Genomic DNA, 23,604 nt, shown 5'->3' with positions numbered 1-23,604 from the left:
ATAAATAAACCCTTATCATCATTGTTCATAATATAATTTGTAAATAAATGTTTTGTTTGAAAGTTAGTTTCACAGCCTTGAAGTCCTCAATCAATCAATGATATCAATGATAGCTCATTCTTGCAGAGTTACACCGTAGTGCATAAATATGTAATAATACAATGATTGATCACAATGAATATATGAAGTCAGATGCAGTGTGCTACTAGCACTGCAGTTACACGTACATGCTGAAAGATCTCCTCCGTGCATGAAGGGCCCACTGTTTCACAGCACCAGACCCCGTGTCTGTGTGTTTATGCAACAGAGTGGATGCAGGCCTGCTCAGCCACAGGTCAGGATGAAAGTGAGTCCATCCAGGGGGATTTTTCCCCCCTCAGTTCACCAGAGTGCGTTCAGCAAAAAGGGCTCCTCAGTGATGTTAACACGTCCAGGCCCTGAAAGCAGCTAGTGTGGAGCGCGGTCTCCAGGAATCGCACGGTGCACAGGAATCCCAGAGCAAACACACGCAGGACAGTGGCGGGATTGAGGCAGTGGTGCACCACCACACAGAGAGGCCTCTGGACACACGCCTGCTTCAGGGAGCTGGGGCTTCTTCCTCCATAACTCGCTCAGTGAACACACTCGCATTCAGATGAGCTGCACACAAATGTACACCTTTGTCCTCTGCTGATAAAGTGCTTTCAGGCCATGAGTTCCCATTAGCATGTAAGCAAAATGTTAGCTCTTATTTATTGAATGTCCTTTCCCTGTAATTATACTCCATGCCCAGAAAGCCCATTATGAGTACCTCCATTATAATTCTGCATGAACTGAAAATGAGTGGATGCTATATGACTTCACATAGCAAGATTCTGTACTGTACAATTAACAAGCTTGTTAGTGACTTGACATGTTTTCCTGCACACATATTTGTATAAGAACTTGTCTTGTACAATTAATCCCCCATGTAGGGTCAATGCATATTTTTATTTTAGCTGTAACATGCAGTAGTCCTGTTCAATTGAATCCATTTATACTCTATTAATATTCTCTATATTGTCTTTTTTTGGGCAAAAACAAGATTAGTTCCATGACACATGCTGACTGAAATGGAAAGGCATCACTTGGCCGTATTTATTCACATTTTCTAAATGTGAACATTAAAAGGCAAGTCCTTAATAAGAATATCAGGGGTGTTGCTTTTTGAAATGTGAGCATATGTCGGCCTCTAATGGTTATATAAATTATTACAATTGCATTTTTTTGCCAGCCAAGTTTTCTTGCAGAAGGACAGCAGCACTTAATGCTGAACAATATGTGCTTTATTCAAAGATGTGAGCATAATCAGATATAGCATATGTATTATTAGAACGGTTTGTATGTGAATGTATGAACTATTCTAAGTATGGTTGAAATGTATAGTAGTGTGTTTTGAATATCGACAGAAATAGATAGCATTAATTTCAAGTAGACTACAGGCATTCATCATTGGTGTTCAGACTATTCTGTACTTCTAGGCTTCATGCATTTCATGAAACTAAATGTCCTGTTTTTCATCACATAGTCCTGTATCGCTGGCTTCAGAAATGCGGTTCTCCAGGTTCTCAGTGGGTGTGATGTTAGCCATTGGGGCAGGCCTGTCGAGAACAGCCTGGCCCTCCACCCCAGGGTTGGCAGAGACAAAGAGCCAGTAATTAACATCACATTCAGCCTTATGGGAATCCAGGTATGTTTGAGCCACCACTTCATATTCTTTCCCAAATGACGTCCTGAGCAGAAATATAAAACAGGCTGAATTAACACTACTCACATCATTCAAAAAGATGGACACAGTTTTAATGTCAATGTTCAGATTTATATATACACTACTACAATAAAAAAAACAAGTACAGTAAGGTTTAAAATGAACAGATATAGCTACATAGTACATAACGAATACAACTTTAGTATCTTACCATGAAACATGATTTCCAAGGACACCCAAACACTGGTTTGTCTTGCAATGAGCAATAATCACTGTTGTATTGACCTAGGAACAGGAAAGATATCTTAATGTCAGAACGAGCACATATTAAAAGGAGCATGTATCCGGAATACGACGGAAAGGTGAGGTGAGGGAGATGAAGACAGCTCACAGGTACAGGCAGACCCTCGTACTCAAGGCGCTCCTGGGGATCGAAGTACACAACATGCCACCGCGTCAGGAACGAGGGCTCGTCCGTGAGGTTAACCTCCTGCAGGCGTGACATCTTGGCATACTTCTGGGGAGTCTTGATGTCACTCTCCAGGTACAGCTACGGGGTGGGAGGGGAACAAGGTCAACCGCTGTTTGATTTATTTGACTATTTCAATCGCAACTCCAAGTTAAACGTTATTCAAGATGTCAGCTTTAACCAGAAACTGGTGCCCAACAGAATGTTTTCATAATTGAATTAAAGTGAAGGTAATTCAAATCTAATTTGAGCAAACCTTCATTAATAAACTCACCCCTCCTGCAAACCCTTCTGTTGTTCGCAGAGCAAAATGTTGATTGTACTTGAGAGTCTCACCCACTGGAGTACCATCCACACTGGTAAATAAAAATATATAATTTTGTTCATAATTATTAAGCAAACTACAGATGGTTATAAATGCTGATCGAGACTTAAGTCTCTGGTACCTTGTGATTACAAAGGCAGTCCTTGCAGAAGGTTCCATGGTCCTGGTTCCACTGACATCACACGGAGCCCCAATAGAGGAGTTTGCACTGAGTCCACTTACATTGGCGTTTAACCCAAGGGCGGAGGGATCTTGCGGAGACTTCCGCAGTTGAGAGGGGTTGTACCGTCTGTCAGACCCAGGGTTGACCAGCATGACTGTGTCCCCAAAGTGCAACCATCCATCAGTTGACACAGACAAATCAACCTGCAAGACATTGCAACTGACTCTGTAGTTATAGAAATCTTTACATTTCTCCTTTATTTTACTGCTATATTCTCCACAATTAGCAATTCCAAATTAATCATGTCTATTACTTCAGCCTCTGCCAATCCAAACACACCATACCAGTCTTATTGAGGCCTTTTCCAACCAATAGATACGCTTGCACAGACAATGAGGCTGAGGAGCACACTTCATGTGCAGCTTGAGTGTACCTGATTGACTAGAGGGGGCTCCGAGACACTGAGGGGGCTCAGTGGGACTCTCCGAGACACAAACATCCCACTGACCCACTCCTTCCCCAATTATCAAGGACTCCACTCAGGAGCCTTGCAATTACAGTGTACATTCTTAATTATTTTGTTAAATATTTTTCAAAAGTTACATAAATATGATAAAAAGTCTAATAAATATTACTAAATCAACATTGAAATTCACTAAATAGGCCATATTATTTCTGAGAAACCCCATTTACCCAAGGACACTATTTACACATTCCGGGCCTTACCTTTTTTAGTATATTTTGTTTGAGAAGACCAATTTTCTGGATGGCAAGTTCTCCTCTCTCCCGCCTGTCCAAGAAGTCCTTTAGTGTGTCCTGAGGTGAAATAAATTGTTCAGATTCTGCCAGGTAGAAAAATATTATCCTGGCATAGGACTAACATCTGAAAATTGGAGAATTTAATTTACTCGACTGATTTTACAGGATTTTTTATTTATTTTTGGTATAGTGTTTTATTGTACAGTGGTGTTTGGCTCTGTTCATGAAATGCACCTTTCAGGAATTATGTGCAAAGTCTAACGACATAGATTGTGTAGCTAGACTGTCCGCTGAGTAGGCCGATGACAGGTTGAACAGCGGAATCTCCGTCAGCACAGTCGCAATGCTTTTCTACTTGAGCGGGGACTGCCCTCTATTGGCCAAACAATACCACGTCCATGAGATGGATTTTCCCTGCAAATCTCCATCCAACACAAATAACTGAATTAGCTATTTTAGCTCGGGGACTAATCCGTGTTTGGTATGAACGTTTTTCTGGCTACTGGGAGCAACTTGCCAAGGGAATGTCGCCAAAGCTACAAAGTGCCATCTGATACACTGCTACCATGGTGATCACAAAAGTAGGCAATGCCCATCTTGGTGATTTACATTTTTGAAATTAAATACAGCAAGTTACGTTAACTTATTTTTATACATCATTAATAATATTAATAATATTGTTATAGTTAATATAGCTAGTTATTAACTCCATGCACACTGACCCACAACTCGCTAATCGTTTCTCCTACCTCCTCAAGAACAACATCTTCTGTCCAATTTCCAATATGAACACGTGAGCTGTATGTCCTGGTGTATGCCATTGTTGCTGTTGATAGTCAGGATGGACGAAATCGGTTTGCTTTAATATTAATATAAATGTAGGTGGTTAGCTTTATGTTAGTCCGACTACAAACGTCAGCTAACACTGGCTAGGTGAACTAAATTAGCTAACTAGTTAGCTGGGTTAGCTCTTGTTTTAATTATGTGGTGGGTAGGCTGGAAACCGAAGGTTGCAGAGGTTTGTTTATACATCTCCACGGTTACGACTTTGAAGTCACGCACTATGCCTTTCCAATAGATGGCGTTCTCGCGCAGGAATAATGAATGTGCCTTTCAAAAAGTCTGCTAGACCCATTCAAATTTCGAGAATATATTATTAATTGGATTGGGTGCAATATGTTTCTCACCGATTGCAGTTGTCTCTGATTAAATCTAGAATCTTATAATAGTAGACTACGCACCCAGGTAGTCAGCATACAAAGAACAAAAACACCAAGCTCGGTGATCAGCCAGAAGTTATTCCTTAAGATGTCTTTATTAGCCGACTTCATAAAATGCTTTTCCCAAGACGTTTCACCGCACTTCTGGATGTGTTGATAGACTAGCCAGTCTGCCAGTTGACTATTGAATATATTCAGCCTCACAATTGGGGGTGTCAAATTTTATCAAACAACACACTTGCTAATATTTCTTTCCAAGTTAATCAAACGCATACACTTATACATGCGCATTCCCCAATACACACTACAATTGTATAAGACACATTCAAATATAATGAGGACAAACTTCTGCTTTGATTTATCAGTTAGCGATCATGAAAGCTGAGAAAATAATGAATGATAAAGTTTTACAGCACAGAGGTTCAAAAAAAATACCAGCACATAGAACCCTCAACCCCCACCCGGCACCCTTTGTCTGACATCTGAAATTAACTATTTATTTAGCTATTATTTGAAAGCCATGTTCACATTTAGATGGCCTTATAGGTCCTGAAGCATCATCATTTCAAATTCACCCACAGGATAAGAAAAATACTTTTACAGCATAATGAACATATATAGTAAATGCAGGAAATGTGAAATTGGGGGCACTGGGTTGGAGACCTGTGACCTTCAGTGTGGAAGATGGGGGTGTCACTGCTATAGTGTTGTGACATCATAGCAGCAGCTGGGAGCATGCTCAGACCAGCCAGGATGCTGTAAAGACTGTAGGCCAGTGTGCAGTCCGTTAAGGAAGTGAGCCACACCTATGCCAGAACAGTTGAAACATCCCCAGTAAACAGGCAACTGTGAGGAAAGCACTCTGAGGCTGGCCTGTGGAACACCGGAACACAGAGCCCTCCCACTTCCATTGTTGTTTTCAGCGTGTATTATTTTTAAACAATAACATACTTGGCTTCTACTCCCAGCCTGCCAATGGGACATGACCCTGCATAGAAGTGCTCTCTTCCTCTCACTGTTCACCAACTGTAACTTCTCCAAATGATCTGTATGCTGTTAATCTGCGTACAATATGTACTCTGTACTGTATATGATGCGATTCAGAGGTATTTCTGTAAATACAGTTTGCCCTATAACACTGAAACCATGAAATCTCCTCTAAATGAACCACTTGAGAAGTCACAGATTTCTCCGTTTGCACATCTTGTGCTGTGCCATTTCTGGTTCACAACAAAATTGTCTTGTGTTGCACAGTATTTCACACTTCTTCATTTATTTATTTGTATAAAATGGAGGCCTCAAACTTTACAGAAACAGATGACATCACACACAGAGAATGCTCCCAGAAGAGAATACGGCTGGTCTATATTATGCGGTAAAGTACAGTCTATGGCGTGAACAATCCCAATGGAGCAAATATTTTGGACCAATGTTTTTCAGATTTATGCCAGTGTGAACATTAACACTGGCAAATAATAAAATAACACCATTACTTATCCAAGGCCACATAGTTTACAATGAACAGAACCTGAGGTTGGTAACTCTAAACTGGGTGTTCTATTATGCAATGTGTTGGCTTGGCTGGCTGTCATTCTAATAAAGGACCATGGTCACTCCATGATTTAAATGCAATATATTTACATTTATCATATGTGATTGGTACAGGTGGTTGGACAACAGATTCTGATCCTCACAACTAACAGCCCTTGGACTAACAACAAGCACACGTTTGTTTTGTTTGTTTGTGTTTGTTTGTTTGTTTGTTTGTTTGTTTGTTTGTTTGTTTGGTCTTTTTGAAAACTGAAGAATGGTTTAAATCTGGCCCTTCCCTTCACATTGCATAATGTACCAGTAAGGAGTTGTCTTCAGTATCAGGAAGTCACACACAAGAACGTAAGCCAGGTATAATATCTACTCTGACCATGCACAGTGATATTGCATTACATTCTCTCTGGTGTCACTAGGAGATTGTTAACCCAAAGAGAAACATGCAACCTCCAACAGACCATGACAAGGCAGCACAGACACAGAGCAATACTGTCTGTTGCCAGGCAACAATTTTCCCCACAGCTAATTGGATGATGAGACCGTATTTAGTATAATCATGGGAGTTACTTTTATTATAACACCCCAAAAGGTGGTGGGCTTTTTTTGTGTTGATTTCAAACAATGGGACTGAAGGTGAAGCGGTCTACAGCAGTGGCCTTCATTGTCTCAGCTTTTACGACTCCCGGAGACAATAGGAGGTGGGGTGCGGCCAGGCCTGACCGGAGATTGTCCGGAGAGCGGCACAAGGAAGGGTGGGAAAAGCGCTCTGTCTGCAGTCCCGCTGAGGATTCTGTCCAAACACGTGGACACCGGTGATTACGGCTCACAGGGGCCGCGCAGCCGGCAGGCGTGGTCCCATCTTCACAAAGAGGCTGCTGTGGAGCATGTGCAAGGGAGTTTAGAGGAGTACGAATATCCCGTGAACAACCCAGACCCGCTTAAAAGAGGCTAAAAGGGCAGAGCATGTTTGAGTGTCTCACTATTCAGGCATGCCAAAAAGGAAAAGACAAAAATAAAGTGTGCGCTTGGGCGACTTCCAGTATTCCACACTTTTTTTTGTCTTAACTTTTAATCAGGAATGTTTCCAATTAAACACATTGAGCGGATGTCCGGGGAAATAACCAGGGCATTGAGGGACAAAGACACACAAAATGGTCACACTCTGCCAGAAGATGTGAATCAGGACACACTCCACATTATAAATCTGGGTTGTAATACCTGTCAAAATCCTAATTTGTCTTTACTACCCCAGTTTGGAATATCCAATTCAAACTTTAGGGCTTCTACAGTTCCCTTTGTCCACTCCACACACATATTATACAGAACATGAATTAACTAAATAACTAAATCAGTATTTATTCTACCCAAAATGGTCGCAGGACTGTATCAGGAGGGTACGAGAATGAGTCTCTAATTCTAATTTGGGTCCCAATATTAAAGTATTTCAATTTTCCATATCTATGCAGATTTGCCCCAAAGCCTCAGTTTTTCAGAAAAGCATTACATCAAGCAAACCATAGGATGATACATATCTGACATATGGAACCATTTTAAATTCAGTTCTTCAGGAGGTCTACAGATAGATTAGAAGCACAATGGCTAATGAGAGGACAGCTGCCACATATTGATTATAATTTGTTAATGAGAAGCTTTACCAGATGTAGTATTAAATTAATATGTGGGATTCAAATGAAAAGTACATATTTTACATCAAATGAAGATAAAAAATTTGTAAACCAAATATTAATGTCTGCGACATTTGGACAGGGAAGTCTCAGTTTCAGTTTGTAAACTTAGTGCCCTGCAATTTGACTGCTACAGACTGAAATTAGCTGGCACTAATGAGACTGACCACTACTGACCTACTACCTTTCATTTAACATTTTACATTTTGTCAGTCTATCATTTCCATTTTTCTGTCCATTCAATCAGTTAATTTCATAGTGTTGTAATATGTTGTTATTTTAAAAGCAATTATCTGCACTGTAAGCAGCACACAATAAATTATGCCAGACTAGGTTATGAAACTATTCTGATCAACCACCCAAAAGGCCAAATGTATACTACATTTCCCATTTATCATATTAACAAAGACTGCACTAAAGACCTGGCGTAGCACCTGTATAGTTTTGCATCTGAGGCATTAGTCATTCGTAATATTACCTTTCACTAATCAACAGGCAACACTATCCTCAGACAATCCTTGTTACTTGATCAGCCACAATCATCAATAATGAAGCAGGGATCTGCCTGCTTTTTCTCTCAGTTACTGCTTCCATCCCGTATGTACTGCATTGGCTTCCACACTCTCACACACACACACACACACACACACACACACACACACACACACACACACACACACACACACACACACACACAGAATATTCTGGTAATGTTAACAGTAGTTACATTCTTGAATAGTCCACAGATCTTCCTTTCTCCACTATAGTATATGAGTTATTATAATACTACAATACTCAAGGTGTGAGGTCGGTTCTATTCTTGTCCCTGTTCAACAGGACGTCAGAGATACATGCGTTTACAGTACTGACACGAAACTGAAACAGGACATTCAACATGCCATTCAGGGGAAAATGGGCTCATCTCCCTGTATGATTAAACACTGCATCAGGGTCGGATGGGAACTATCAGTTCCAAGACACTGGGAAAGGCAGAACTTCCCCCCTTCAGCAGGAAATGGGCGAAACCTAGCTTAAAGTTATTACTCAGACATTTTGTGCTCTGAAGGAAATGTCTCCTGATAGCACAAGCTGTTGGTTTCCTGTTGTGAACTAACAGTTCTGGCTTTACCCAGGCATAGACAGGAAGGGCACATGGTCCAGGGTCTCAGAGAGAACCCCGTTTAAAAAAAAAATACTGCTGCAGTAAAACTACAGTAAAGTGTGCAAGTAGTGTCCTTTCACATTCTCTTGCCCAGTGCCCAGTTTCCCTCCTGTATGCAAGAGACAAGGAAACAACAACTAATTAAATAAAAAAATAAAAAAATAAATCAGTGTTATCACTACACTCCTGTATGACCAGTTCTGCCTCGGCTTCCTGTGATGGTGAGGCTTTAGAGTGGTTTCGGGATTTAGGAGAAACGTACAGGGAAAAGATATGACTGATCACTGACCTGCAGTGTGTTTCACATGAATGGGCTGAGCATTCGCTGAAATTAAGAATCCATGAGAGAGTCATCATTTGATTTATGAAAGGGAAAAACTCTCCTTAATAGCATTTCATTTTAGAGAGGATCAGACTGCTTTGCAGAGAGATAGTGGTGGCATTGTTTTAATAATAAGTGTGGAATGGGATGATGGCCTTTTCAGGATGATGGACATGTGCTTCCACGTGAGGGCTTGCAGCAGTGAGATAGAGCATTCAGACTTTAAATGTGGGCAGGAATGGATTTAGAAGCTGCACAGAGCTTATCTTGACACACAATAACAAATGGAACAGATCAGTGTCCAGGCTGGCTGGGCTGCCTTCTTCAAAGGTTGCATCTTGGAATAATGAATAAGGTATAATCACTAAGGCCTAACCTGGGATATACCAACACTTAATATCAAAATGACGATTTAGGTATTACACAGAAGTGTTTGCATCTGATGCAAACATTACATGAGATAGATTATTCCTTAATTTATTTATTCTTTCCTAGGGTTTCTTCTTTGTGTATGTGGTTTGTTTTTAGTTGGTTCAGTCAATATTTATCCAGGTGAGTCCAAATGAGAGAAAACAGTCACACAGTGTGAATTAAATAAACAACCATAGCTACCAGCTACCACTACGGTCGCATACTTTTGCTGTTAACATGCTACCAAAACTATCAATACAAAAGAGAATCCTCAAATTCCTTAAAATATATATATTTATTCCCTGAAAATATGATTCCCCATCTAAACCACCTATCCCTGAAAGGGTACTCCGTGGGGGAAGAAAAAACTGAATTAAAATTTTAAAGAATGGTAAATTAATAATATGTAATTTGAATTCCGTTTCAAAATTGCACTGTGGGATAGCTGGCACTCTGGCTTCAAAATCTATAGGCTTATAGTCTTTGATGTGCATTAAAAAAATATATATTTTTTGTCAACCTGGGGAAAATACAGTATCAGTTCTGCAAATTGACATATCATACTTACATATTCTGTGTGCACAAAAATTTAAGTTTAGCTCTTTTTCAGGTTTAAATCAATGAGGGCAGCTGTGAAAGCGATGACAACAACATCCTACGTGTCTGATGAATAAATAAATATAATAATAAATAAAAAATAAAAATAAATAAAAAATGAATTAAGATTATCTTCCATGATCGGATATAAAAGTGAGACACACATTGGGTTTGCAGAATAGACGGGCTTAGTGTAGACCAATTATGTGCATCACCTCTCACATCATTTTCCCTTGGATTTGCCTGAGGTCAATTTAACCTGCATCTTAAAATACGCATAGCTGCTGTTCTGAAGCTTATGGTGGGGGGTTAAATTAAATATCGACAATGAAACGGGAGCATAAATACTAATCGGAACACACAGGAATAATGGAAAATACTATGAAAATAAGACATTTCAAAGAAAGCAATGTGGATTAAAACCACACACCTGGATACTGAGAACACTCAGAAGCACTTGAAAAAAAGGTGACTTTGGTGTGCTAGCAATCCCACTGTGGAGTGCTGCTGAATTTGTATATCAAGGCCTCAGCCATTTTAAATACATTAACATACTCTTAATTTGCCATTTTCAGGATTTTGTGTTCATGTTATTATTCCAGTGGATGTTTCCTTTAACAATACCGAATGAATAATACATGAAGAAATAGCAAATTAAGTGAAAATGTTAAAGCTACTTTTTATATTGATATTTCATAGCAATTTTAATACCACTTTGTTGTAAAATCAAACTAGCTTGGATAAAAGTAAATTAATTGTGTTTGATACTTGTACGTTACTGGTAAATGTTTTAACCAGATGCTAGCTCAATAAAAAAAAATAGAAAGTTATGTTTTTTGTGTCAGGATTTTACCCAATTTAAGAAAATATTTACGATGTTGTACCAAAACATTTTTGTACCAACAGTACATACTTTTTGTCGGTTTAGATCCTCAGATCCCATCAAATTTGTAAATGTTTGAATAGGCTAACACACCACTAAAATGATCTGGTGCCTTGAAACCAAAATCATAATTTCTTTCTTTGTGCACCCTTTGGAGTTTGACCAAACATATAAAGTTGTTCAACAGTAACAGTAACAGTAACGACTCTCACACTGAAAGTAAACACATTCGTAAAGAAATGTAACCAATGCAGTATTTGTCTATTTTGAAGGGGTGTACAGTGTACATAGTGAGGGGTTCCATAATGAAATAAACAAAAACACTGTAGCTGTGAAAATATTAATTACAAAAGTATTACTTATTTTAATTTCCATAACTATATACCGACTAATTCCTATTTTCCCAGAGGACTAATGCACACTAATGCCCTGAACGTCACTTCAGAGTTACATTTCCGGTTACACAGCATTGTACTATGAAAACATTAAATAGGCACTACCTACACCAAAATCGGAAAATGGGTAAAGTTTCTCAAATCCAAAAATTTTATACCAGTTATTAAGTGAGCAAATTAACATTAATTTTTGCTAGTTTAATATACTTTATGTGCACTGTAGTTCCCAGTAAAGCTCTATGAAACAATTCCAATTTTATCAGTGCAGATCGGATTAATTTATCATTTCTAATTATAACCCACCAGAAGCCACAAAATAGCATTGTTTGCTTCTTTTTTATTATGATTTGACACTTGATTTTTATGTACTCAAAGGACAGACTCACACTATCACACCTTTCTTCCTCTCACACAAAGGCACCAAAAGCCTTCATACCAATAATTGAAACCCAGGAGTGTTTGGTTGGACATTCCAAGCTATGTTCGAAAGGATAAGATTGCACCCACCAAAGAGGCCTTTGTGAAAGCCTGAACCTGACAGTAGCCACCATGAGGAGTGCTCCATTTGGAGAGTGCTTCAGGATGACTACTTCAAAGAGGACCCCACAGAGGCCACCTCAAAGTGTGCATCACATGTACGCATTCCAGGAAGTCATTTCTGCTGAGGTCCCTAAGGATACCACGTTCCCGAAAAAGAGCCAAAATGGCTGACAAGTTAGATTCTGTCACAATTGTTGCATTTCCGTTAAAAGATAACTTTGACACGAGCGCATGTCTATGGTAACACAATTTCCATCCTGTTCCACTAACGTTCTGATGAAGCATTATTGTTGGTTGATCAAACAGAAATAAATTGAATTTTCAAATACCCATAGATTTGCAGATCACTCCGCTATAACCACCATGTGCCATTACTGAAGAAAAAAAATATATAAAATGAGACAAATTAGATCCATCGTTATTATGCCAGTACATCTTGTGAGTATGAATTTGCTTGCATTATCAATGCTTTTTGTGATTTGACAACAACAAAAATAATCATGAGAATAAAATGAGTAGCACTCATATTTTAATTAATAAAGCTGAAATACTTTCAATGGTGGCGTTTGAAATTTTGAGGTCAGGCAAATCTTGGAAATTATACTATATATATGAAAGACCTTTTTCAAGACCAGTTCTGAAACTTAAAATTATATCGGTGCTTGCGTATATTGAGTTTTGTGTTCACACACATTAATTATCCACAGTTGAAATTCCACTTAAAGAAACTAAAGAACTCTGGTATGTAAAATAGGTGCCAGTATATGCAGCCATTACTCACCCACTATGTTGACCACACAAGGCATATGTGAAATGTTATCACCACTGTGCAATTTTCCCTTTAATAATTGCTTATGGTACCTAATCATATTCAAAATAATTTTGTATTTTTGGCCCAAAATGAATTCTTGAAATTATTTGCTGGTCTGACTGGTTACAAAAAGAGCAATCTGACAGCTGCACCTATGAGAAACAACATTTTAATAGTTGAAATAAATACTCCAGTACATGCATGATCAAAACACATTGAAAGTACTAGTAATTCTGTAATAGTGTAAAATCTATAGCACACACTCACAGCAGCTTTTACCCATTAAAATTCACACATGGAAAACAAACACTGCCACTCTTCCCACTTTTACACAGCTCATTTACTTCTATAGATCACCAGCTCAAATGTCACACGCGTGAGGCTACATCCATCAGTTGTTTTCAAATGGCTGAAAACTGAGGTAAACTTTTCTGGTTTAATTCGTTACTTCCTTGCAAAGAGGGGAGGGGGGGGGCTAACAGTGAATGCTGATTAGGACTGAGTTGTTAAGTTTGGCTGTTTTAGTAAGACTTCAATCACATCCAGCGTGAGAAGACCTTGTGTCTCATATCGGTTAAGAGCGCAAACCAACCCCCGTCACCAGCTAACCTCCGCCGCAGCTCATTGCACTGGCTTTACTACTGTAAAGGGTCAGTTCAATCAAATTCTTTGGTACAAAAAACTTGCCGGGAGATCGTTTTAAAAAGGTTTTAATTCACAGAATGAGAGTTGACTGGCGGTAAAGTCCTGGGTGAAGATCTTTCCCTTAGTGCCTGAGAGAGCAAACAGCATCCCTCCGAGACAGCGCAGGCTGAGTTCCGCAGGCGCTCCCGGTAGTCCGGCATCTTGGTGCTGTTTTCCGGTTGTTGGGAAATGTCCCTGAGGCCCTGGGTCAGGAGGACACAGGCGGAGACCACGCTCATGGCCCCGCCCAGAATGGCCGTCTGCACCGTCTTCCCCTCGGGGTTGATGGCGGCCGCTTTGCCCAAAAACTGAGGCTCAGTGGCGAAGCCCACCAAAGCGTGCACCGAATGCACCAGGGGCCCACTGAAGAGGACACACCGGTTCCGGGTCAGTTCGCTGGGAGAGGTCTTCAGCTCCTTCACGCAAGCCAGAAGAGCAGTGGCACTAGTGCTCATGCACTTCACGCCCAGCTTGAACTGCTCCTTGGCAAACTTGTCCTTTGACTTCTCGCTAGCCAGGACGGAGGCGTCCGTCAGGGTCTTCAGGTTCCGGGAGATGTTCTGCGACACCTCCAGGAGGAGCTGGGGGCTCAGGTCTGCCAGGGCCGTGACCTTGAGCGCCCCGCAGCTCTGGTCCACTTCGTGCCTGCAGCGGGTCACCTTATAGCGGTCCACCAGGCCCGGGAGGGAGGGCTGGGAGCCCGGGGTCTCCACGGCCGCCAGGTACGCAGCGTGTGCCGAGCACTCGGTCAGAGAGATCACCAGGTCGCCCATTTCCAGGAGCCGGTCCCCGACCTCCGTGAACTTGCCCATGTTGAGCTGGCTCTGGATGTCGTGCGTCAGGATGGACAGCTCCTTGGTCCGGGCGATGACTGTGTCCCGGCAGGCCTCGAATGTCTCAGCCACCGGCGGCCCTTCAGCACCGACCACCGGCCTGGTCTCGCTGGACAGCAGCAGCAGGTCAGCAACCAGCTGCATCTTGGCCTTGCATGCGTCACAGATGGACGAGAGCTTTTTCCTCTGCTGTAAGCTGCCGCTCAGAACACTGGTAGATCCCTCACTAGCTGACTTCCCCGAGCCACTACTAGCCATAGTAGGGTGGTCAAGCTGATTTTCGGTTTCTTTCTTTTCTTCCACAAAAAAGGGATTAAACCATACACTCCCGTGTAAGGGATTGTAACTTAAGACATTATTGTGCCAAAATCCTCATGTACTCAAAAACAAACACTGAGTTGAAACTGGCCAAAGACTTCCTTATAGTCCTTCAGAAAGTATGCATTTAAGTGTATCCACTGTTAATTGCAAATTTGAAAAAGCACAGGACATCGAGTTATTTAAAGTAAACATTTGCTTAAAACTGAAGCAGAATGGATAACTACCATGCAGTAGTTTTCTAATAAGGTTTCAATTTGTAAACAGCAGGGGAGTGGGAATTGTCATACAGTACTCCTTTCAAAAAGTTCTGATCTAAACCGAGTATGACAGCCACATATTTAACTCATGTTTATTATGTTTCACCTAGAAGAAAAAGTAGCAATGTTATGCCTGTCACAAAAAAAAAAGGGTTATCAATAACCCAGCAGCTGCATCTGATCTTCCCTTCGTTGTTACTCTGGATTTCTTTCTTCTTCTTCTTCTTCTTCTTCTGTGCTTTATCTAATTAATATTAACCTGGTTAAATGCCCCTGCTGTCTCACTCAATATATGCCAAGTTTGCCAACATAGCCCACAGCTGTCTAAAAAAATTCACAGGTTGTATTTTGTAGCATTAATAAGCTATGAATTGATATATACTGGTCCAAACAATAACACACACAATATAAAACCAAAAAAACTGCAGTGCCACCGGGTTGCCTCTGTGTAGGCGAAGTGCAGACTGAACAAAACAATCATACAAAAATATTTGTATACTATGCAGCTACCAAAATAAACAGTATTAGTAAAGTCTGTTTGAGTTAGGTACAACCTTTGAGTTAATCAGCCAAGTGTCCCTTCGTTTACTTTGAGTCGAGCAGGTCTGAATTTAAAATACCTGCTTGCACAAGAGCAGCAGGGCTTCTGTGCACTGTATTATAAGTTGATCTGTTCAAAATCCGTTTGACCACCCTAAAGTGACAGTGAGGCAGTTTCATGCCTCTTATAACACGACCACCACCAGAGCAGTTCCGATTGACCTCACCAGGATCGCAGTGCTTTTCCTGCACCATCATTCCATTAATCTTCCAAAATAAAAGCCTCCAGTGCAAGAGCAACAGGCCAATTGCGGCGAACCTCTCACGGCTTTCAATCGTTTCTTTTTCATGCACGGTCCCGGAATATAAAATAGTTCCTTCTCCAGGTACAAGTCTATGTACATTTCTACTGTCCATAAGCACTGTTTAGTAAAAAGCTGGGCATGATCTAGTCCGGCGTTCGTGGCGTCGGGTTTCGGTTTTGATATCCATATCAAGAGTCGTATTCCGATCGAAAAGCTGCCGTTTTTGAAGTACAACTCACAACTTTTACCTCTGATGTTGACTTTGAAACTCCTTAAGAGATAAGTGGTCGTGATTCTTCATTGGGAGTCGGTTATATGTTCCCGCTACATCTTCTGTATCAGGAAGCAGAAGAGGGTGTGGCCGTGGTTATGCTGCCTGGTTGTAACGCAGCACGGCAAATACGAGCGTTTACTCACCGAAATACTGCAACTTTCAGTTGTGTTTACGCACCCATAACCACGCTAGCCGAGATAGGACTGCTGCGTGTAGCTTCCACACACATCTTGCGTTTAAATTAGTCGTAGTTTCAAGTGGTAGATTGTTTTCCTTGTAATTGATCTATATTGTCCGGATTTTAGAGCAAGCTGATCTCTCTGGCACAACCCCTCTCCTCCCGAGGCCCCGACGTGGGTGCATTCGACTACCGGTGTAGCCGGGACAAAGTTACTGTATTCCACCCAATGAAGTAACGTTCCCACGTAGGGGCGATTGTCCGCCTTCCATTCCTGTCCCGAATTCTTTTTGGACTTATTTTATTTATAAAATATGTGTAAATTAGGCGTGTAGCATACTGTAGTCGTTGTTCAAAGTACTTTAGGCTCACACTCACTGAAATACAGCTGTAAGATCTTAGTGAGCAGTGCCTTTGCTGTAACCTCAGTTCAACTTTAATTTTATGTTGTACGTTGCCGCTTACTTATTCGGGCAGTTGTTTCCAAAAGGCTTAATGGCCTATTATGCAAACAGTAGGCCTATATCGAACACCGTTTAGAGTTGGTTATGCTGGACTGGTATAGTTCCCAGTCATTATTAATTGTTGATTACAATGGATTTTAATGAATTGCTTGAATATTATATACATATTTAAGTATTAAATCTGAGCAAATATGTCTTATCGCCATAGCTATTTTTATTAAGACTACTTTAAATCCATGACATGCATAAAGATGAAATTCTGACATAAAACTGTGAAAATAAAATAATCTTGATCCAAAGATAAATAATAGAAAACTGAATCAAAACATGAATAATCTGCGTTTGTACAGATTAAAACATAGGCCTACTGGCAATTATGATGGCAATATAACATGTGGACAAGGTTATATGCAGCTACTTATATTGGTTTATGCTTCAAATATTGTAGCCTTAATCCTACCTTTTAGTTATGGTCCGAAAATAAAGCAGATTGATGATGTTATTGTATCAACTACAGTATCACCGATATTTTATTTTATTTTACACACATTGAATTACTTTCAGTAGAATTACTCATTTTAGCTAGGTCTATATTTGTATTTATTTACACTGACATATCGATATAATTTGTAGACAAACAAAAATGAAGATTCCCGTTGCCGTGATTACAGTGCAAGCCTTTTCAAAACATAATCGAAACGAGTCCAATGTTAGTAGGCTTCCTTCTGCGGTTTTAAAACACATAGCCCTCAACTTGTTTTTGTTTGAAATATGGCCTGAGAACCACAAGAATTTACAGGGCGTGTAATCTGAGTCTATGCCGTCTGTTGTAATATGACGTCATTGCAATAGACCGATCCAACGCGGCGTGAAAAGAACGCTGGGGAGGTAAACTAACCAATCAGGGGGCATTATTTGGGGTTTGTTTCTTATAACACGCCCTCTGTAGGCGTGTTTCCAAAGCCGAGAAATGAAAGTTTTGTCTGGAACATGCTAGCTGAATAATAGCTACCGTAACTTAGGCGCTGTTACACCCGACAAACAGACAATAGTCACGTCGGTACTATTTAAAAAGTATTCATTCAAAGCTTACTTTAATTTTCCATTGCTACAAAAGTATAATAATTATGAAATCAAGAAGTCTGCTGTAACTAACACGTTGCATTTATAAGCAAACGTTTGTAATCATAACATGTTTACTACAAAAACATCAAATATCAGTGTTAACAATGATTTTAAAAAATATCAACAATTATGTGTGTGTGTGTGTGTGTGTGTGTGTGTGTGTGTGTGTGTGTGATTGGGTGAATGAGAAGCATCAATTATACAGTGCTTTGGATAAAGGCACTATATAAATGCTGACCATTTACCATTTCTGTGTGTGTACCATTTACCACTGTACTTGGATTAATAAAGTATTACTGAATTTAACACATGGATTGTGCTCAATGTCTGATTGATTAGTGTATATCGATCACCATTGTACCAATTTGTTTTAACAAGATTGGTCTGTTAGCAGTCTGTCCAGGAAAACCCAACTGCAGTCATCAACAGGTCTGTCCTGTATTGGACTGTGCTTAATCTGAATGGTGGCATTTACACATAACCTGAGCACATAAAATGCAGTCAAATCGTGACTGGATGACTTTAAAAATACATTTTACAAGAACCATCGTTATACTGATCCCAACTTTTTAAACCTTCACAAAGTCTATTGGAAATATACCTTTTATATACCTTTTTTGAGAAAGTTTTTCAAGTTTCCCTGAAACACATATAAAACAGAAGTGTCTCAGATAGCCAAACGGAAATGTTTGGATCCCTGCAGCACATTAACACTTAGTCCACTTCAGCAGTGTGAGATGGCTGGAAGTTTGAAGCCACAGCTATGGCTACAAGTTCTGCATTGTCAGTCACACAGCTGCGCAGGGCACAGCGCCATTGGGTGGAGTGTCCTGAGAGGAAACAGCTCTGTTTCTGTTCACAGAGCTGCTCACTTCACCATGGTTCACTGACGTTGAGACATATTCAATTTAAGAATTTATCAGATGAAAAACTGTCAGAAATTGCTAGATTACTTTGCTTTAATTCTCTCTTTCTCTTTCTCTCTCTCTTCCTCATTTCCCCACCCCTCTTTCACACACACACACACACACACACACACACACACACACACACACACACACACACACACACACACAAACACAAACACACAGCTGTGATAATAATTAGCAAAAATCTGTCTTGAAGCCATTCACTTTATGCATTAATTTCATTGTACATTTGAATGGATTTTATCGGAGTTGTTTATGTGGCTTATATGCATACATATCATCTTCATCGTTATTTCACAAACATAAAAATATTATTTATGGCTCTATTGCACATTCCAGGACAATCATGTCATCATGTTGTCCTGTGCCAAAATGTAGAAATTTTGGCTTGAAGATTTGGCAAATAATACAATAGAAATTAAACAGCTCCCTTTGACTCTATTTAACAATACAGGTCAATGTTCCCCTCCCACTTTGTCTAGTTTTGAGGTCAAATTGCATTCATAGGACTGATGATTTATTTGTAATGTTCTATGACTTACGGTATAGGTTTCAATTTTGATTCCTAGGTAAGACACTGCCATTGAGCAAGGTACTTAACATGCATTGATTCAGTACATATCCAGTTGCGTAAATTGATGTACAATGCGAAATAAAAAACATTTAAAAAAGCAAAAAAATGAGCTTGCTCTGTCTGGATAAGAGTGTCTGCTAAACATGATTCCGAAATGCTTGTAATTTTTATTCAAATTGTAAAATGAGAAATGAAGAATACTGATGTTCAAAGTACAGAGATGCATACATATTATTGACAATATTATTTACTACAATGTATGCTGAGAACCAAACTGGAGACAGAGAAATCGGCCATTGGAAAATACTACCCAATATAGTCTATATTAGTGTCAAGTCAACTTCAAAATTCGACAAGCACTGGGCTTTTCTCTTGTTCAATCATTAATGTATTTTAGCGAGCAGCCTGTCAGCACCCCAAAAGCCACACCCCTTTCACGTGCTCTGACGGAGGAAAATCTTTTCATCCAGTCAGATTACTCCATTTGTCAAAAATGGCGTTGCCCTACAAATGGAGATGTGTGTGTATGCTGCTGTTTTTAACCATAATATGTATTCTTGCAGCGAGTGACGATAAAGACAAAAAACCTAAAAAGAAAAAAGACATCCGCGATTACAATGATGCGGATATGGCAAGGCTCTTGGAAGAATGGGAGGTAACCTTGGCTTTTGTAGTTTTTATTAGATACCTTGGTAGCATGGTTAGCTTAGCTGTCTAGTGGATTACTGTTCATAGCCTGCAAACACATTCGCACAACTAGCCGCTCCATTTATTTTAGTGAGCGTTATTTGCACGTGGCCCATCTCTTGCTGATCGATTTCGTTGCAGGTTTACAAACAGTAAACAGTAAACAGTACGGAAATAAGTAGACTTTTCGCTATAAGTTTGCTAGGGCTGTAACTAACAAGCTAAGTGAAGCAGTCTTGTCCAGAATGTTTCCGGTTGAGTATCGTTGCAACGTTTGTAACAAAAAAATGTCAAGGCATCCTTTCAGACCAGCTAGCTACAAAGGCCACTTTGGATTACGTAGTGTCTTGAATAACCATTGGTTTTTACTGTTGCTGTCCCAATAGTACACGTAACGTTAGTTTAAATATTTTAGAATCTTAAATATTTAAATGGAATGTCTCGGAAGGTACTTAAGGTAATATCCTAAAATTAAATTAAAAGGTCAAATTGTGTGCCTAGCATATCTATATACCTCTGGCATTACCAGGGTGGACTCATTTTGCTTTGAATTTGGAAGTTCCTCTCTGCATCTGTCCACAGAAGGATGATGACATTGAGGAAGGAGATCTCCCAGAACACAGAAGGTCCCCACCACCAGTGGATTTCTCAAAAATAGATGCTTCAAAGCCAGAAGAGCTCCTTAAAATGACAAAGAAAGGCAAGACCTTGATGGTGTTTGCCACTGTGTCCGGGGAACCCACAGAGAAAGAGACAGAGGAGATCACCAGTTTGTGGCAAGGGAGTCTGTTCAACGCCAACTACGATGTTCAGAGGTACAGCTCCTAGATCAGGCATTACAGTACATGCCATGCAGGAACATAACACTTACCACTAAACTACCCACACAAGAAGAAAATCACTTTATCACAAGAACTGCTTTTGTGTTCCATTCACAATGCATCCTACTTAATCTGCTAGCCTAGAATTAGTGTCTTGGGGGTGACGTTAGCTCAGGAGATAAGAGTAATCTGGTAGTCAGAAGGTTCCCTTAGTGTGTCGAAGTGTCCCTGAGCAAGACGCCTAACCCCCAATTGCTCCTGATGAGCTGATTGATGCCTATCGCTGTTGGTGTGAGTGTGTGTGAATGGGTGAATGAAAGGCATCAATTGTAAAGCACTCTGGATAAATATATAATTTAAATTGACCATTTATCATTTAGTGATACAAGATGGATTTCAGTCTAGCTGGAGCAGTGGTATGATGTTGCAGTTTGTGCTCCCCTCAGGTTTGTGGTGGGCTCGAACCGCGCCATCTTCATGCTCCGGGACGGCAGCTATGCCTGGGAGATCAAAGACTTCTTGGTCGGACAGGAGCGCTGCTCAGATGTGACTGTGGAGGGCCAGGTCTTCCCTGGGAAGGCAGCGAAGAAGGACAGTCCAGGAAAGGAGCAGAATGAAAGCAGCCAGAAGAAAAAGAACAAGACCGGGGACAAGAAATCCAACAAAGCCAGCGGTAAAAACCGACAGGAGCTGTAGTGCTCCCCCTGGTCACAATGAATCCTCTGAGGGAAGGGTTCAGAGGTATTGAAAAAGCACTTCTTTTCAGATATTCCACTAAGAAACCATACTCAATTCAGTCATGACCGATGAGGATATTTGAGAGGATGTTTTATGGTTGTACTGTAATGGTTAAAGTTTCTGTTCCTTTAACCACACCACACAAGGAGTTAGTGTTAAACTGTTTCTTTTGAAGTTTATTTTTTTTCTTTTCTTTTTTTTTTTCATTTTCAACCATTTTTACTTGTGTTAATGACTAACCATTCTACCAGTGTGCCCCTGCCTGGACTGTCCCAATGAGTCTGCATAAATATTTTTGTAAATCAAGTCTTTAATGACATAAAATTTAAAGTCTCATTATGTATGAAATTATCACTATGTTGATGCTCAATCTCACTCCCAGAAAATATGTGAAGAGTCTGTTGCCTTTTACAATTGAGCTGCACAAGTTCATGAAATGTTTTGAGTATTTTTTGCATTCATGACATCATGGCCACCTAGAAAAATATTGAAATAAATGTGATCTAAAATGTTTATAAAGTGCCAAGGAGGTGTAAAATGAGATTCAGAGCCTTAGCATGTCAGGTTGAGGAGGTGGTAGTGTTCATAATGTATGAGAATTGAATCACTCATCCTTCGTATGGTGAACGGTACACCTGATGTCCAATTATGGAATAAATGTTTTTCTAAAAAAAAAAATGGATTCACTTCATGAGGTTTTTTTTTTTTAACATAAATGTGTGATCCCTCTTCAGATATTTCACTTGGTTGCTATTATTTACACCAACTTATTTAAACTTTTCTTAAAATATGTTTTTCCTGTTATATCACTCCAACAGGTGAGAGTTTTAATCTGTCAGAAATGGTCATCAGTTGAGAAGGGGCTGAACTTGGTAAAAGATTGCGCTTGTTTAGAAATTGTAAGCCAATGTCTGAGCAAAGACCAAAAACCAAAAAGACCTCTAGGAGTTTAATAGCCACTGCCTGGTGGTGTTACCATGCAGTCACAAACTCGATGTAACCTGCCATTTGACGGTTTTGAAACTAAGCAGTGTGAAAACTGGAAGGCTTTTTCTCACCATGCATACTGCTCATTCTATGATCTAACAGTCATAATATGTTACTGATTACAGTGAAATGTGTTTTCCAGTACAAAACATTCTGCATGCATCCCATCTGCATGCATCTTCAGTTCACATGTGAACGATTAACTGTAGTTATGATTTGTGGGGATTTTTCTTTTCTCCATCATTAGCAAACGCATTTAATTTACCTATGCATAAGTGTTGATTTCAAGATTAAATATTCCAATCAGAAATTGTACATATGGTAAATTTCAAGAAAACCAATATAATGGCTATTGGGAAGATAGTGCTATTCATGTTCTTATTCCTGGGGAGAAACTATTGTGCATAAAAATATACACTAGCAAAAACGATTCCATATTAGAAAGTATGCGTTTTTTTTTGGAATATTATTTTTATTTTAATACATAAAAAATGGCGAACAAGCAAGTGCAAAATACTTTTTTATATGGTCAAATTAATCTTCACATCCTCCTTAAAATAGTAAAATGGTTGCACCGCTGCAAAATTATTAAATGAATAACTGCATCACTTATGCATTCCGCAATGAATTCCATACATGGATTAGTCACTGAACTTCCTATACACAGATGACGTGGTCCACTTCCATTAGTCAGCGCAGTGGAGGCTACTGGAGCTGGCTCAGAGCTGTGATTTCTGTTTGATGATGTCACACCTCCATAGGAACAGAAAAGTGTCTGTACTTGTTTATCTTAACTTGTTCTACTGAAAAGCTTGATAGAAAAATATTATAGATAACCTTTTAAATGTATGAATACTGACTTCTACAGTAT

General features: G+C 39.8%; 3 protein-coding genes across 3 annotated transcripts; 1 reads left to right on the top strand and 2 right to left on the bottom strand.

Annotated features, from left to right (window-relative positions):
* Positions 1–1,292: 1,292 nt before the first annotated feature.
* cfap161 (cilia and flagella associated protein 161) lies at positions 1,293–4,450 on the bottom strand. Its single transcript, XM_061246776.1, has 7 exons — positions 4,192–4,450; positions 3,410–3,499; positions 2,642–2,886; positions 2,470–2,551; positions 2,118–2,276; positions 1,938–2,011; positions 1,293–1,751 (listed from the first exon to the last, which is right to left on the bottom strand). The coding sequence occupies exons 1-7, from the start codon at positions 4,261–4,263 to the stop codon at positions 1,520–1,522; spliced, it is 954 nt and encodes a 317-aa protein (XP_061102760.1). The 5' UTR covers positions 4,264–4,450; the 3' UTR covers positions 1,293–1,519.
* Positions 4,451–13,169: 8,719 nt separating this feature from the next.
* tlnrd1 (talin rod domain containing 1) lies at positions 13,170–16,820 on the bottom strand. Its single transcript, XM_061245754.1, has one exon. The coding sequence runs from the start codon at positions 14,789–14,791 to the stop codon at positions 13,727–13,729; it is 1,065 nt and encodes a 354-aa protein (XP_061101738.1). The 5' UTR covers positions 14,792–16,820; the 3' UTR covers positions 13,170–13,726.
* A 3,172-nt stretch (positions 16,821–19,992) lies between these two features.
* Positions 19,993–22,418, top strand: mesd (mesoderm development LRP chaperone). The gene is made up of 3 exons (XM_061246472.1): positions 19,993–20,155; positions 20,770–21,002; positions 21,455–22,418. The coding sequence occupies exons 1-3, from the start codon at positions 19,994–19,996 to the stop codon at positions 21,702–21,704; spliced, it is 645 nt and encodes a 214-aa protein (XP_061102456.1). The 5' UTR covers position 19,993; the 3' UTR covers positions 21,705–22,418.
* Positions 22,419–23,604: the final 1,186 nt, after the last annotated feature.

The sequence above is a fragment of the Conger conger genome, chromosome 6 (genome assembly GCF_963514075.1).
Source record: "Conger conger chromosome 6, fConCon1.1, whole genome shotgun sequence".
NCBI lineage: Eukaryota > Metazoa > Chordata > Actinopteri > Anguilliformes > Congridae > Conger > Conger conger.
Note: the sequence above shows the minus strand (reverse complement) of the source record. Positions and strands in the feature narration are given on the sequence as shown.

Coding starts and splice junctions, on each gene's coding strand:
- cfap161 (XM_061246776.1), bottom strand. CDS start 4,263: ATGGCATACACCAGGACATACAGCTCACGTGTTCATATTGGAAATTGG. Junction 2,552..2,641: donor ACTGCCTTTGTAATCACAAG/GTACCAGAGACT, acceptor TTTATTTACCAG/TGTGGATGGTACTCCAGTGG. Junction 2,277..2,469: donor CAGAAGGGTTTGCAGGAGGG/GTGAGTTTATTA, acceptor CCCACCCCGTAG/CTGTACCTGGAGAGTGACAT.
- tlnrd1 (XM_061245754.1), bottom strand. CDS start 14,791: ATGGCTAGTAGTGGCTCGGGGAAGTCAGCTAGTGAGGGATCTACCAGT.
- mesd (XM_061246472.1), top strand. CDS start 19,994: ATGGCGTTGCCCTACAAATGGAGATGTGTGTGTATGCTGCTGTTTTTA. Junction 20,156..20,769: donor GGCTCTTGGAAGAATGGGAG/GTAACCTTGGCT, acceptor ATCTGTCCACAG/AAGGATGATGACATTGAGGA. Junction 21,003..21,454: donor GCCAACTACGATGTTCAGAG/GTACAGCTCCTA, acceptor TGCTCCCCTCAG/GTTTGTGGTGGGCTCGAACC.